General features: G+C 51.6%; 1 protein-coding gene across 4 annotated transcripts in view; it reads left to right on the top strand.

Moving 5' to 3' along the window:
- TRAPPC9 (trafficking protein particle complex subunit 9) overlaps positions 1-13,296 on the top strand; it is a 300,485-nt gene that overhangs the window by 231,218 nt on the left and 55,971 nt on the right. For all 4 annotated transcript variants that reach the window (XM_081117295.1, XM_081117296.1, XM_081117294.1 and 1 more), the window contains 2 exons: positions 4,014-4,167; positions 9,864-9,954. In XM_081117295.1, coding sequence (XP_080973421.1) covers positions 4,014-4,167; positions 9,864-9,954 — 245 coding nt within the window. The remainder of the gene's footprint in view (positions 1-4,013; positions 4,168-9,863; positions 9,955-13,296) is intronic.

Raw genomic sequence — 13,296 nt, 5'->3', positions numbered from 1 at the left:
GGCCTGGCTAGGAGTCGGCATCTCCCATTTGCCACCTCTTGGCCTTGGGCAGGTGACTTTATTTCCTGCAGCACGTGGACACAGTCCCTCCGTCGCTGCTGTGTGGATGGAGGTGATGGTGGTGAGGGTGCGGCAGGGCGGCCGCGGTGGGCACTGCAGCTCTGGTGGTGCTTCGATGGTGTCGTGCAGGGCGTGGACTTTTAGAATATGGTGTTCTTTTCTCTTCAATTAAAGAGAATAAAGAAGGTGTTTTTATCATAATTGATCTAGGAGGCTTTAGGAGATTATCTTCTTCTCGGGCGTGACCCAGAGTCACGTTCACGCCATCTTCCTGTGGGCTGAGAGCCCCCCCCTTCGGGATGGAGGGCTCGGAGCCTGGCCGCCCCCCTTCGCGTGGGCCATGCTTCGTGTGCTGCAGTGGGCGGGCTGGTGTTCCGCACACCATCCAGACGCCCGCGTGATGTGCCACTGCATTTAGAACCGCCCCCAGGCGACCCGTCACCTCCCAGTGAGAGTTCAGGGTAACAACAGGTGCACAGCCCTCTAATCGGACTCCTTGCTTTGTATTTAGGTGCCCTCATTCTGACTTCCCTGGAGAGGTCATCAGCGGTTCAAAGACTGAATCATACGATATGGTATTTTAAAAACTAGAGCTTTTTTCTAATAGGCTCTTTGAAAATCATAGCACCTCTCTTTAGTGCCAGCTCTTGACTATTATTGTCACATTTGGCGATAAAATTAAACATGGAAATTGGCATTCAATAGTGGTATTAATTCTATTTAACTCTGACTCATCAAAGATAAACGGGATCGTTAGCAGCGGGATGGTCTGGGGAGGGGCCGGGTGGAGTCAGAACTGCCTGGGAGGTGTGCAGCTCCTCCTGGACAGCGCCGGGGATCTCCTTACCTCCCCAGCACCTTGGCCTCTTTCTCTGTAACGTGGGGGCAGTAGTCACAGCAGCAGCCACTATTTAGAGAGTGTTCTTCGTGTACTGGGCATGGTGCTAACCACTTTGCATTGCCATTGTCTTAATCTGCACAAAATCTTACAAAATGGGGTTGATCTGCCACCATTGTGGGTGAAGAATCTGGGCCGCAGTGGTGCGTACCCTGCGAGGGCGTTTTATATCATGACTCGGCATCTCTCTCCCGGGAGGACATGTGCGGGGATGGCCGCGTGGTTGGATCTCATGGAAGAGTCGACACTGATAGAGTGATTCATAAGGTCGAGGGACACGTGTGGGAGCCTGGGCCTCTCCTCCTTCTGGGACTCAGGTAGGGTCTCTTCAGGTCACCTGGAGGGACCCTCTCAAAGTGCCCAGCATGTGCGCACACATTGTCCCTTCTGTTTACAGAGTGACTAGTGACTCGGCCACACCCTTCCCATTTTACAAAACAAGCTGGGCATAGGGAAGTCAGGGAGCGTGTGAGACAGCCATGGGGTTATGATCGTCAGGCCCATGGCTGTTTCCCTGTGAGGGGCTGGGCGGGGCAGGCGGAGAGCATCGCTGCTTCAATTCAGTGTCAAAACCTGGTGGCTTCATGGTTGGTAAGAAAAACTGGTAATGGAGAAAATAGGTGTCAAGTCATCCAGGGTACTAGGCTGACCTTACACTGGGCTGCAGACAAGAAATTTAAGCACAGCGGTGTTTATGACTACTTTTCAGTAGTACTTTTTAAAAATGAGAAATACCTGAGAGTCCAAAAATAGGGAATTAAATAAATTATGATGCAGCCATTTGATAGGATATTTTGCAGACTAATTAAAAAAAAATCTGTTGATTTCAGAGAGAGGGAGAGAGACAGAAACATCAATGATGAGAGAGTCATTGATCAGCTTCCTCCTGCCCACCCCCTGCTGGGGATCGAGCCCGAAACCTGGGCATGTGCCCTGACTAGGAATCAAACAAAGATCTCTTAGATCCTAGGTCGATGCTCAACCTCTGAGCCATGCCAGCTGGCAGACTAATTTTTAATGATGTGGAAGTGTTCATCGTATGTTAAGAGAATAAAACAAGTCTTCAAGTTTATGTGTATATACATATAAAATGATAATTACATAATGATTTATATATATGCACGTATAGTTATTTAAACTAAAATACAACAGAGAAAGGACTACTGACCTAAGGTATTAAGATCAGGGTGCAGGATTCTGGTATTAAAACAGGGTGCTCTGTTTTCTTTATGCTTTTCTCTCTTTTCCAATCTTTTTCAGTATCCACTTTTATAATCAGAAAAGAGCAGCAGATGTAATTTTAGAAGATAGTTCTTGCTACACAACACGCTGTCTTCTGTGCTTGTTCTGGAGTATCTGACTCCCTGGGGGAGCAGAGTCCTAAGCTGCCTGCCCCGGCCGAAGGCCATAGGGTTAGTGACACTCCAGTACTTCTTTGGAGCCATCACAGCTCTGAGACCTCTTCTTTGGGTTCAGTCTTGTATTCATACACCCTGAGTACCAACCCCTTTCTCTCCTGACTGTTTCAGAGAATAGCCCCAAAGACTGAGCACCTGCTGGGTCTGGCTGGATATTGGGGCCCAGCACAGTCTGTGCAGTGATACAAACACTTTTATCCTTTGACTGGTGAGTCTCAGTCATCTGTCAGTTGGAACCAGAGCTTTGGGGACCGGACATGGAGAAGCCGCCTGCCCCCTCTCCCTTCACTCACCCGTGCAGCACACCTCTTTTGAGTACCGCTGCATGCCTGACTGCTGAGAGGTGAGGTTTCCGGTATCAGTGAGACACAGCCCCTGCCCACGTGAAGGCCATGGTTAGGAGTGGAGGCAGAGCCGCAGCAGCTAATCTGAGCGCAGACACACGTGCTGGTCTGAGGACCAGGTGAGCGCAGGTGCAGGTGCAGAGGCTGGGCAGCAGTGAGGGGAGGGGTGGCTCTTAGTTTGCTCGTTCACGTATTCAGAGACTTGTTTGCCGTGTGGCTGCTGCGTGCCTGGCGTTACTCTGGGAGACTGTGGGAAACAGGACAAGAGGAGCTAAGGTCCAGTAGAATTGATAGGCAGTTAAGTTCCAAAAATAAATATTGACAGCTCACGATAGATTCCACGACAGAGCTGAATCAAATGCTGCCATGGAGGATAAGATGGAGGGGGCATGAGAGAGATTGTTGTTATAGACAGGTGGCCTGGGAGGGATACAGGGTTCCGGCTGTGCCAGGGGTCAGAGAGGAGTGCCCCTGGCATTGGGGGTGGGGAGCACACAGGCTATGGCAGGAAGAGGCTGCTGTGCTCTAGAAACGGCCAGAGCTCTAGAGGCCTGGGCACAGCCAGCAAAGCGGGGTTTCTTTGTAGAGAACATGATACTTGAGTGGAAAGTTGAAGGGTAGGAGTGGCTCAAATGTAAGTGGGCTGGCAGTGGGCAGGTGGGCGCAGGGGCTGTCAGTGGGCAGGTGGGCGCAGGGGCTGTCAGTGGGCAGGTGGGAGCAGGGGCTGGCAGTGGGCAGGTGGGCGTGGGGACTGTCAGTGGGCGGGTGGGCGCGGGGCCTGGCAGTGGGCGGGTGGGCGTGGGGACTGTCAGTGGGCAGGTGGGCGCGGGGGCTGGCAGTGGGCAGGTGGGCGCGGGGGCTGGTGGGGTGTGGTGTGTGTGAGCCAGCCTGCCTGTCTGAGGATGAAGAGTGACAGGCGGGGCTCTGATGGTGAGGCTGGGGATCCCAGGGGCTTTTGGGATCCCCAGTGTTAAATAAGTGCTAGTCTACCTGAGGTTTTCCACGAGTCCTGTATGCATGCCCTGTTCCAGAATTTAACGTTTCTCTGGGCCCCTGAGCCTTCTCTGAGGCTGGAATCTATGAGCGTGTCTTCAGTTCTGTGCTGTATTGAACCAGCTCTGAAGCCAGAGCTGCCCTGGGAGTCTGTTATTTCGTTTTCTTGGAATGGATCCGTTATGAGTTACGATAATGATTCGTTACACTGTCTCATGCTGGCATGTGCCACTTCTCCCACCGTCAGCAGAAGAGAGTGCCCTCCTGATTAATTCTCTGCTGTGTTTCCCCTTCTCTTAGAATGGCTATTCAAGTGGACAAGTTCAACTTTGAGAGTTTCCCAGAACCCCCTGGGGAGAAGGGACAGTTTGCAAATCCAAAGCAGCTGGAAGAAGAGAGGCAGGAAGCTCGAGGCCTGGAGATCAGCAGCAAGCTGGGCATCCGTTGGCGAATCATATCCTTTTCATGGGGCCTGTGACACTTGATATACCCTGCTTGGGCTTTCTGACCAGAAATAGCTCAGAAATGCCACCTCTGGTAGATAGGACCAAGAGTCGGTGTTTTTCTTAGCCTCTCACTACTAGCAAGGCCCCACTAATGATGTATTGATTCAGGGTGAGGAGAGGCCTTGGCTGGTGAAGCACTGGCCTTGGATCACGGATTTCTTGCCAGTGTCGGCACTCGCGTTAGTGACAGGTTTGATGGCACACTGCTAACTGATACACTCCCCTCTCCCCCAGCAGTGCTCTTACATTTCACCTGCTCCCCCCGCCCCCCAGGCTACGCCTCTTGAGTGTACTCAGCCAACAAGATCTGCAGCGATGGACCCCTTGCAGACTCCCCTGGCGGCTCATCGCACTGCCTGGCATTTTCCGTCCCATTGGGTCTCTGACACCAGGGAGCTGAGCTGAGATGCCGGTGCCCCTACTGAGATGAGAACAGCCCAGCGTCAGCATTCTCAAAGTTCACGATGCAGACTGGAAAACAGTCATGGGGAAGAGGCTCATTAATCACTGAAAGCATCTTTCCATTAGTGTAATTTCTATTTATGACAATTTGCTAATTTATTTGAGCTGAAGTGTGGCTGGACTGAGTCCCTGCACCTGCAGTTACTGCAGAGCTGGCACATGGGCGCAGACAGCCCACCTTCCTGGGGGGATGTCGAGGAGCAACCCTCACCCCAGCACCCACTCCAGGACGCTCACCTAAAGCGCCCCATGACAGGTTCCCACTTGGCTCAGTAGACTGTCTTAATAGCTGGGTGCTGAGAGTATGGTGCTGCTTTCCCCGGGTGAGGCCGCAGACTCAGGCCAGCAGGCTCTGAAGAGCCTGGTCACCCACTGGGCTGCATGGGCCCCAGCGGAAGAGCTGATTGAATAAATGTTTCCTCTAAAGTACCCGACAGGGTCATCGTGAACTTCAGTCACATAGGCAGACAGGATCTCAAATGCTGCTCAATGGCTTCAAAGAGTCCTTTGATTACAGTACCTCCCCAAATATTTTACTGCCAATGGCTGAGTGGATAATGGGAGGGAAGGTGCTTTAACCTTCTGCATTTTCCTTGCACCTGGCTGTGTGTTTCAAAGATTCAGAAACGAGCATTCATGGTTAGATATAACTGAGACAGCATGCATGCAAATGTTTGTAAACAAAAAGGCCCTGCACAGATATTGATTGATTAATTAAATTTAATTATAATGATGGATGACCAATAAGAGAAAATCCTTGCACAATAGACTGGGCTTCTTAAAAGCAGGAAGGATCTCATCTTGTTTGGGCTTTCATCCTTAGCAGCCCCCCCCCCCCCAACATATGTAGTGGGTATTAGTAAATTAGTAAATTCTCTAGTGTGGATGTAGGCCCTGCAGGGGGAGGCATGTGGGGCTACATGCGCACCTGAGAGGCAGTGCAGGACAGCTGTGCTAACATGTGCAGCATTCACAGCCAGGGAGGAGAGAGGGCTGGGGCACATCAGAAGGGATGTCCCAGATAAGGTGGAGGTTAGCTTCAGGGATGGGTGGATCATCACCAGAAAGACCAGGCTGCAGAGGGCTCCAGGCAAGGGGGGCACTGGCCTCAGGCACTGAGACAGGAAGCAGTGCCTGGAAGCTAGGTGTCGTGGCTCACCACCTCCAAGGTTTTGTGACAGGCAGGAGGTGTGAGCGACCTGTAGTTATTCCAGGTAACTGAGCTGTGCCTTTGAGGCAGGGACTGGTGAGTGTGGAGGGCACTGTGAAACACATTGTGGTTCCTCCTGAGTCAGAGACTGCCTATGGGCTCCAGAGGCAGAAAATGAGTTGGGCCAAACTAAGCTGGGAACTTGCTTCTGGTTCAGGTGCGCAGAGCTTGCCAGTCATCACTCGTGGGTGTGGGCCAGGAGACTTGCAAGGCCTGTGTCGCACCAATGGTGACTGCACAGTTCTCCTGCTGCAGTCTGGGAGACATGAACCTATGGCTTAGTTGGAAGCTTAATTGCTGTGTCCCAGGTGACCAGAAAGGGCTTTAAGGGGAGGCAGGCTCTTCAGTACCTTGGAGAGCTCCCAGACAGGCCTCCCTCTGGGCTAGGGGAAGGAGGCTGGCTAAGCTCCTGTGGGGCCCTGGCTGGACCCAGACCCTGTGCCCAGACGGATCCTTGTTTGTCAGCTGGGGATCATGGGTCCTGGCTCCCAGGTTTACTGTGCTGAAGGTGGGGTCCAGAGCATGGGCTCCAGGGTCAGACTGCCTTGGTCCTGCCACTTCCTAGCTATGCCATTTCTTAGTCTCTGCATGGGCCTGAATTTTAAAAACTTTGAAATGGAAATGACAGTCCCTACCTTCCAGACTCCATGTTTTCAACTCTAACTTGAACATAATATTAATTGAGAAGATCTATGTTCAACACTTTCCAAAGGGCCTTTCTTGTGGGGAGCCCTGTGGAAATGTTCTTCTTGGTAGAAATGATAGGAATTATTGCCATTGTCATCATTATTTATTGACCTCTTGCCCCAGGTGCCAGGGTCTGTGTATATAAGGAGTAGCAACTGCCAGCTCTGCCATCGGCACTGATGCTGGACCCGTGGCTGCGGCAGTGCCCGATGAGGCAGCTGTGTAACCGGCTGGCTGGCCAGCTTTGCACTGGTGCTCGGCTCAGACACAACACTGTCTTGGTGGCTTATGAGGCCGAAAGGGGGATGTGGGTGCAGGTAATTAGCTTTATTAGCTTAGCTGTATAATTTTATGGCTCACACCTGAAAGCAGATTAATACAGAAATATGCCGCTGGAATGGTTTGCAGAGCCTCGGTGCCATTTGGCAGATTTGCAATGACACACACTGACTTGCTCTCTAACTAATCATTTCAAAGCCCCACAGCCTGGCTGTGCTCGTTGGGAACTGTTTCTCTTCAGCAGGCACCAAGGTACAATCTGCCTGGAAAGCCTGGCACTATTTCTATAATAGGAGGGGGTAATATGCCGTATTCTGAAGTCTTAATTTCACACAAGGAAATGGACAGGTGACATGGACCACCCAGCTGTACAGGACAGGGACCTGGCCGGGGGTGCGGGAGTGCAGGGAGGGGCCAGGCATGGCCTCTCCTCAGGGGCAGGCTCTTTGAGGACAGATGTGGGTTTATTTCTCTACAATGCCTACAGGGCCAGCAGAAACTAAACCCTGTGCAGTGTCCTGCTCGTAAAGATGGAGACCTTCCCAGCCAACAAATTTGTAACATTAAGCATCTCCTGTAGAGAAAAGTAAGCTTCCAGGAGCTGAGAGTGGGATGCCCTTTGCTCAGGAGTGTGGCTGTTTGCACAGATGATGTCACCTGGGGGCGGGAGGAGGAGAGGGAAACCCGTTGGCTTTACCACTGTGAAAGCTCCTTGGGATCCAGGGAGCCAGTGACCCAGTCACAGACGACTACCGATACCTTGACCCCCACTTGGGATCTATGCCCTGCCGTAGCTTCTGAGTTAAGGGGAGGACAAGTTTGCAGGTGCTTAGTCTATGACAGAGAAGCCTCATCCCTCATCCTGAAGGAAACAGGCCTGGTGCTTCCCACTCCCCACCCCCAGCCTGTGAGCCTGAGCAGGTGCTCAGAGCCTGGGGTGAGGGCTCAGAGGAAACCTTGGGGGCAATTTGGACAGGAGAGGCCAGCGAAGATGTGGGCAGAGAGGTGGCCTCTGTCCTGGAGCTTGACTTGACCAGAATTTCTCTCCTCATGAGCAAGGGCTAGCCTTTGCATGCCCTCCCCTTGTCAGTCAGTCACGGGTTGTGGACTGCCCGAGGGGCAGAAGTGGCTCTGTGGGTGCTTCTCCTGAGGAGTAGGGTGGGGCCCTCCTAACAGTGGTGAGAGAGCTGCGTAGAGCATCCCAGGCCTGAGTCCTTCCCTGTGCATGGTGTTGCGCCTGCTGTCGTGCCTGGGCTGAGTTAGGGCTGAGTAGTTCTCTGAGGTCCCAACAACCCAGGCGCCCAGCACCCATCAGGCTTCCCACTGTGCTGATTCCTAGTGAGGAAAAGAGGATTTGGTTTTTCAAAGACAGTGGAGCTAAGGGCACTGTGTCCCCACAGCTGCCTGGCACAGGCCTCCCTGAGGGGCCTCAGCCATGGTGACCCCCTAGCTGGGATTGGGGTGCCCTCGCTGAGATGTGATCTGAGAAGGGGAAGGACACAGAGCCACAAGTGGAGCACACCGATGACACGCTTCTCCCCATAGGCCTGTGAGCTGCAGTGGCTGGGGCCAGTCTTAGCTCTGCATCCTGGGCACCTCAGGGCCTTACCTTAAATGTCTGCTTGCTACCTACTTGTCGAGTAAATGAGGTGAATGAAGGAATCTCACCTCCCAGATCGTCACAGGACTACGTAAGGTAATTAACAGTGCATTGCGAAGTGTGTGGCAGTAATAATATCAGCTCAACACACAGGCTGTGTGTGTAATGAGGTGGAGAACATTTCATTTGGAAAATTCTTTTTAGGGAGAGAATTATCTTTGGGAGAAACGCTGCGATAAGTTGCTTGTGGCAGAGTCAGATCCCTATAGCAGTCCAAGGCCACAAGGATGAGGGCTGTGCTCCTGAGGTCAGGGGAGCGGGGAGAACGAGGCGAGCACGAGCGCAGGGCTGGCGCGCACTCACGGCGGCCCAGCGAAGGCCTGCTGCTGCTGCTAAGCCCATTTTAAAGATGATGGAACTGAGACCCACCCATGTTCACCAGGGGTGGTGTCAAGATTCAGAGCTAGGCTGAGTGTCTCTAGACCCTCCTCCCCCTTTAGCTGCCACGTGCCACCAAGAGGAGACGGTGAGCAGAGCCAGTTAGGGGCTTCACTCCCTCGGGGCCCTGCACCCCCTGCTCCCAGCCTCAGCCCCATCCTAGTCTACTTGCAGGGCTTTACCCTGACACGGCTGTCCTCACGCTTTATGTCCTGTGTGCTTCTCGCCATCTGTGCCCCTCTTCAGTCAACCACCTGTTTTTTGAGTGCAGTTCCTTGCTAAAGGGAGAAGGAAGCCCCCCCATCCCGGAGGAGGTCAGGGACTGAATTCTCCCGTCGATCGCAACTTCAACATTGTGTCTTTGACTTACGTAGGAAATGGAGAGAGGTTTACAGATCCATTCCCGAGGACCACATTGACTGTTTAATGTTAGTGTCAGGGTGAGCTCTATTTTCTGCGTTGCCAAGCCTAATTTCTTTCTGCCCATATTTGCCGAGAGACGGTATGAGTTCCTCCAGGATGAACTGCTGTCAGCGAGCCCATCCCCGGTGCTACGTGTAATTAGATCTCAGGCAGAACTGACAGACAGGAAACGGGCCTGAAACCGACGCATCGGAAACGCACTTGGTTGTACTGAACAGAGAGCCACAGTTTGGTGCCTTACTAAGGAAAACAACCAGCCATGCTCTGCATTTCCCCAGCAAGAGTAGCTGGATTAAAATTATTTCACTGGACTTCTTACATCACAGTAGCTTCTTTCACCAGATCTGGGCTCTGGAGGAGAGAGGCACTGTTTTCCACACACACAGGTGATGTCCTACAGGTTGGTTAGACCGTCACATGAGCAGAGGACGGCATATCTCTGGTTCAGGTGGTTTCCTGACTGGGAGTCTGCCTAGAAACTTCTAGAGCTCCTCCTCCTGTCCTGGGGCCCCAGCAGGACTGCGTTTTCCTTGACTAAGGCTCACCCCTCGCTGAAGCGCACAGGGGAGGCAAGTGTGGAGGGACTCCTGAACCAGCTGGTCCTAGAGCACCTGCAGCTGGCTCCCCTGCAGTGGGGTGAGTATGGCCCTTTCCCACCGTGCAGCCGCTCTGGGCTCGGCTTGCTGAGGTCATCATGGAACCTGGAGTGGGGGAGCTCACCACGCCCTGTTGGTGTCTGCATCTCACCTGAGCTCAGCACCTCAGGAATGTCCTGTCAGCACAAACTTGTGAAAGGCCTAGGGCCCTCAAAGCACAGGTGCAGTGCATGTCAGGTGCCCCTCAGTTCCAGGTGCTGTAGAGTCTGTGGTCCTCCTTGGTGGCACTTGACCATGTCCAAACAAGCGTGTTTTCTGTAGATGTTTCTGGACTTAAGTGATTGGGGTGGTGGGAGGGAACAGGGTGTGTTACTTACTTCCTCTTAGCATGAGCTCTGACAGCTTTCCTTATGGTCGGCGTGGGAGCGTGTGTGTTTGGTTTGGTGCTCAGCCCACGAGAGAGCTCAGAGATCAACACTGGAACCACCAGCTTCTGGTGCACCTGGAATGTTGGCCCTGGTCTGTGCTTCCTTGGGCAGGTGGCCCAGTTTTCTGAGCCTCAGTTTCTCAGGTGTAAACTGGAGATGCTGACAGCACCAGATCCTTAGTGGGGGTTGAAGAGATGCCCTGATCCCAGTGAGTGTTTCTCTGACCTCTCAGAGACAGATGTGGGCCCGGCCTGGTGGGGGCCACTGGAATCCTCGTGGGGAGGAGGAAGCAGAGATTTTGGAGGGGTCCAGGACTGTGTGTGCCTTTGGAAGGCAGGGCAGGATGGGACATGACAGTGGTGGCAGGGCCATGGCGGGTGCAGGACAGGCCCTGGAACTCCCTGGCTGCCTCTTGTCCTAGTCCTGCAAATGGGGGTAGGCTGCACCTCCAGTGGGAGTCCCCAGTGGGTGCAGGGCCTGGTGTGCTCTCTGACAGTCTGTTTTGAGGGCCATTTCTGTAGATACCGGGTCGTGGTGACTAACGGGGCTGTCATTTACCACCCGCTTTGAGAGCCCCACTGCTGTGCCTCCTGCTGCCTTCTGAGCTGGACACTCTTCTCTGAGAGCTTCTTAGATACATCAGTGATTGGTCTGTGCTCCTTTTTGTTGGCATCCAGTGAATACAAATTAGGGGTTAGCTGCATTTTGGAGGGGATACTTTCAGCACACGTTCCCCAAATAGCCACCGGGCATATTGCACTGTGAGCTGGAGTCCCCAGCTGTGGTGTGCAGGTGGTGCTCATAGGCACGAGGGGAATGCCTACTCAGAGACAGTGACCGCGTGATGACTTGTGTGGGGCACCCCACTGCCCTGCTTCAAAAAGAACGACACCCTCACTTTTGGGGAGTATGACACAATAACCAGATTCTCCACGCAGTCTGTCCAACCACACAAGTCTGTGAGGTTGTTGTTATTTCCTTCTCTTACAAATTAGGAAACAGACTAGGGTTTGTTGCCTAAGGTTACATGGAGTGTGTACATTCTTTGATGGATTTATCCATTCATTCAATATATAGCTAGCTATGGACTATATATTCTGCACCAGGCACCATCCTAGGTGCTGGGACCAGACGTAAGTTAAACTTGATCCCTGACCTTAAGACTCCCAGTCTGATGTGGGTGGAGGACCCAGGTTCAGTCACTAGAGCACCCCCACACAGCCTGGCGTGCGCTGCTGGGAGTTGGTGCAGGTGTCCTGGAAGCAGAGGTGAGAAGGGGCCCTGGAGCCTGACTCCTGCAGCCGCCTTGTGACGAAGAAGCCAGCCGTGGGCGTGGGCACGAGGCACATTCCTCTAACTCCCCGTAGGATGTGTGTAATTCATTTGCTCTGCACCTTTTGGTGGACGCTTAGGTGGTTTTCAGTGTTTTCTATCTTAAACATTGTTACAACAAATATCCCATCAGCATGCCCGTCCTTATGGGATGCGTCAAACTGGGAGACACTTACTTGAAATGTGGCAGTCTCTTCTAACACCTGCTGTTCCTGCATCACATTTGGTTTTGTTCACTTAGACATGTATTTTTTAATTTCCCGTATTTTCTCCTACAGCTTTCATGGGTTCATTTGTTTTAATATTTGAGTTTTTACTTATCTGGAATTTATTAATATCTGAAGAGTTAGGTATGGATCCTCCCTTTTTTCCCCTCCCAGAAATAATGTTATTTTGCACAGACTGCAGAAAAGTTGTAAATACAGTAGTGAGATTTTTTCCCCCCGAACCATTTTAGAGTAGGTGATGGCCTGATGCACCATCGTTCCCAATTTTTTCATGTGTCTTTGCTACAAATGAGGACATTCTCTTATATAACCACAACACAGCTGTCAGAGTCAGGAAATTAGCATCAGTACTACCAGCTAATACCTGGACCCTATTCAACTTTTGCCAGTTGTCCCAAAAGTGTCCTTTATAGCTTAAAAAAACTAGGTCTCATCCAGGATCACTTGTTGCATTCAGTTGTTATGTGTCTCTATCCTTGTCGGGTCAGGAGCTCTTCCTGTCTTTCCTTGACTTTTGTTACTTTGACGCTTTCAGATACTAGCCACCAGCTGTTTGTAGAGTATCCCTCGGTTTGGGATTGTGTCCTGGGTCCTGGTGATTAGATTTAGTGTGTGTATCTTTGGCAGGGATGCCACAGAAGTGATGCTGCACCCCCTGCACCTGTCTCAGGTGCCCACAGTTCCATTTGTCCCATTGTCAGTGACAGTTCATTTTGATCATTTGACTAAGGTGGTGCCAGCCAGTCTCCAGAGGAACCTACTATCAAGTTCCTTTCTCTCTCTTTGTAATCAGTAAGTACTTTGTGGGAAAGTACTTTGAAACTGTAAATACCTGATTCCTCCTCATACTTTCCTTTGTCCATTTATTTATATTTGAATAGGTTCATCATTTCCTATGTTATTCAGTGGGTTAAAATGTTACTATTATTTATTTATTTTGATGCTCAAATTGTCTCAGATTCAGTAGTGGGAGCTCCTCCCAGCAGCTGGCTTCTCTGCCTCTTGACATGTCTCCATCTTTTACACTTCCTTGCTTTTTGGTACAAAATATTCCAGCCTCATCCTGAACTACCCGGGCCAGCATCCATTTTTCCAAGGAGTGTCAGTTCCCTTTAGTGAAGCCTGGTATTTAGCAACCAGGATCCAGACCTGAAGGATGGTCATTCCTACGGGAGTGTTTCTACTCCCACGCCTTCTCAGAGGCCAGGGCCAGGAAATGGACATGTACTTACAAATATAAACACACACACCGAGCACCTCTGCCCATCCATCTATATGGACAAACAAGATCACACACTGTACCACTAACTGCTTTGTCCCCTTTTGTCACCTGCACCTCACCTCCTTGGCATTGAGAAGTCTGCTTTCATTAGCTTTGTTGTAGTCACTAACTTG

Source organism: Miniopterus schreibersii, assembly GCF_964146895.1.
Source record: "Miniopterus schreibersii genome assembly, chromosome: 17".
NCBI classification, from domain to species: domain Eukaryota; kingdom Metazoa; phylum Chordata; class Mammalia; order Chiroptera; family Miniopteridae; genus Miniopterus; species Miniopterus schreibersii.
The sequence above is the reverse complement of the archived record's forward strand: the minus strand, read 5'-3'. Positions and strand labels throughout refer to the sequence as shown.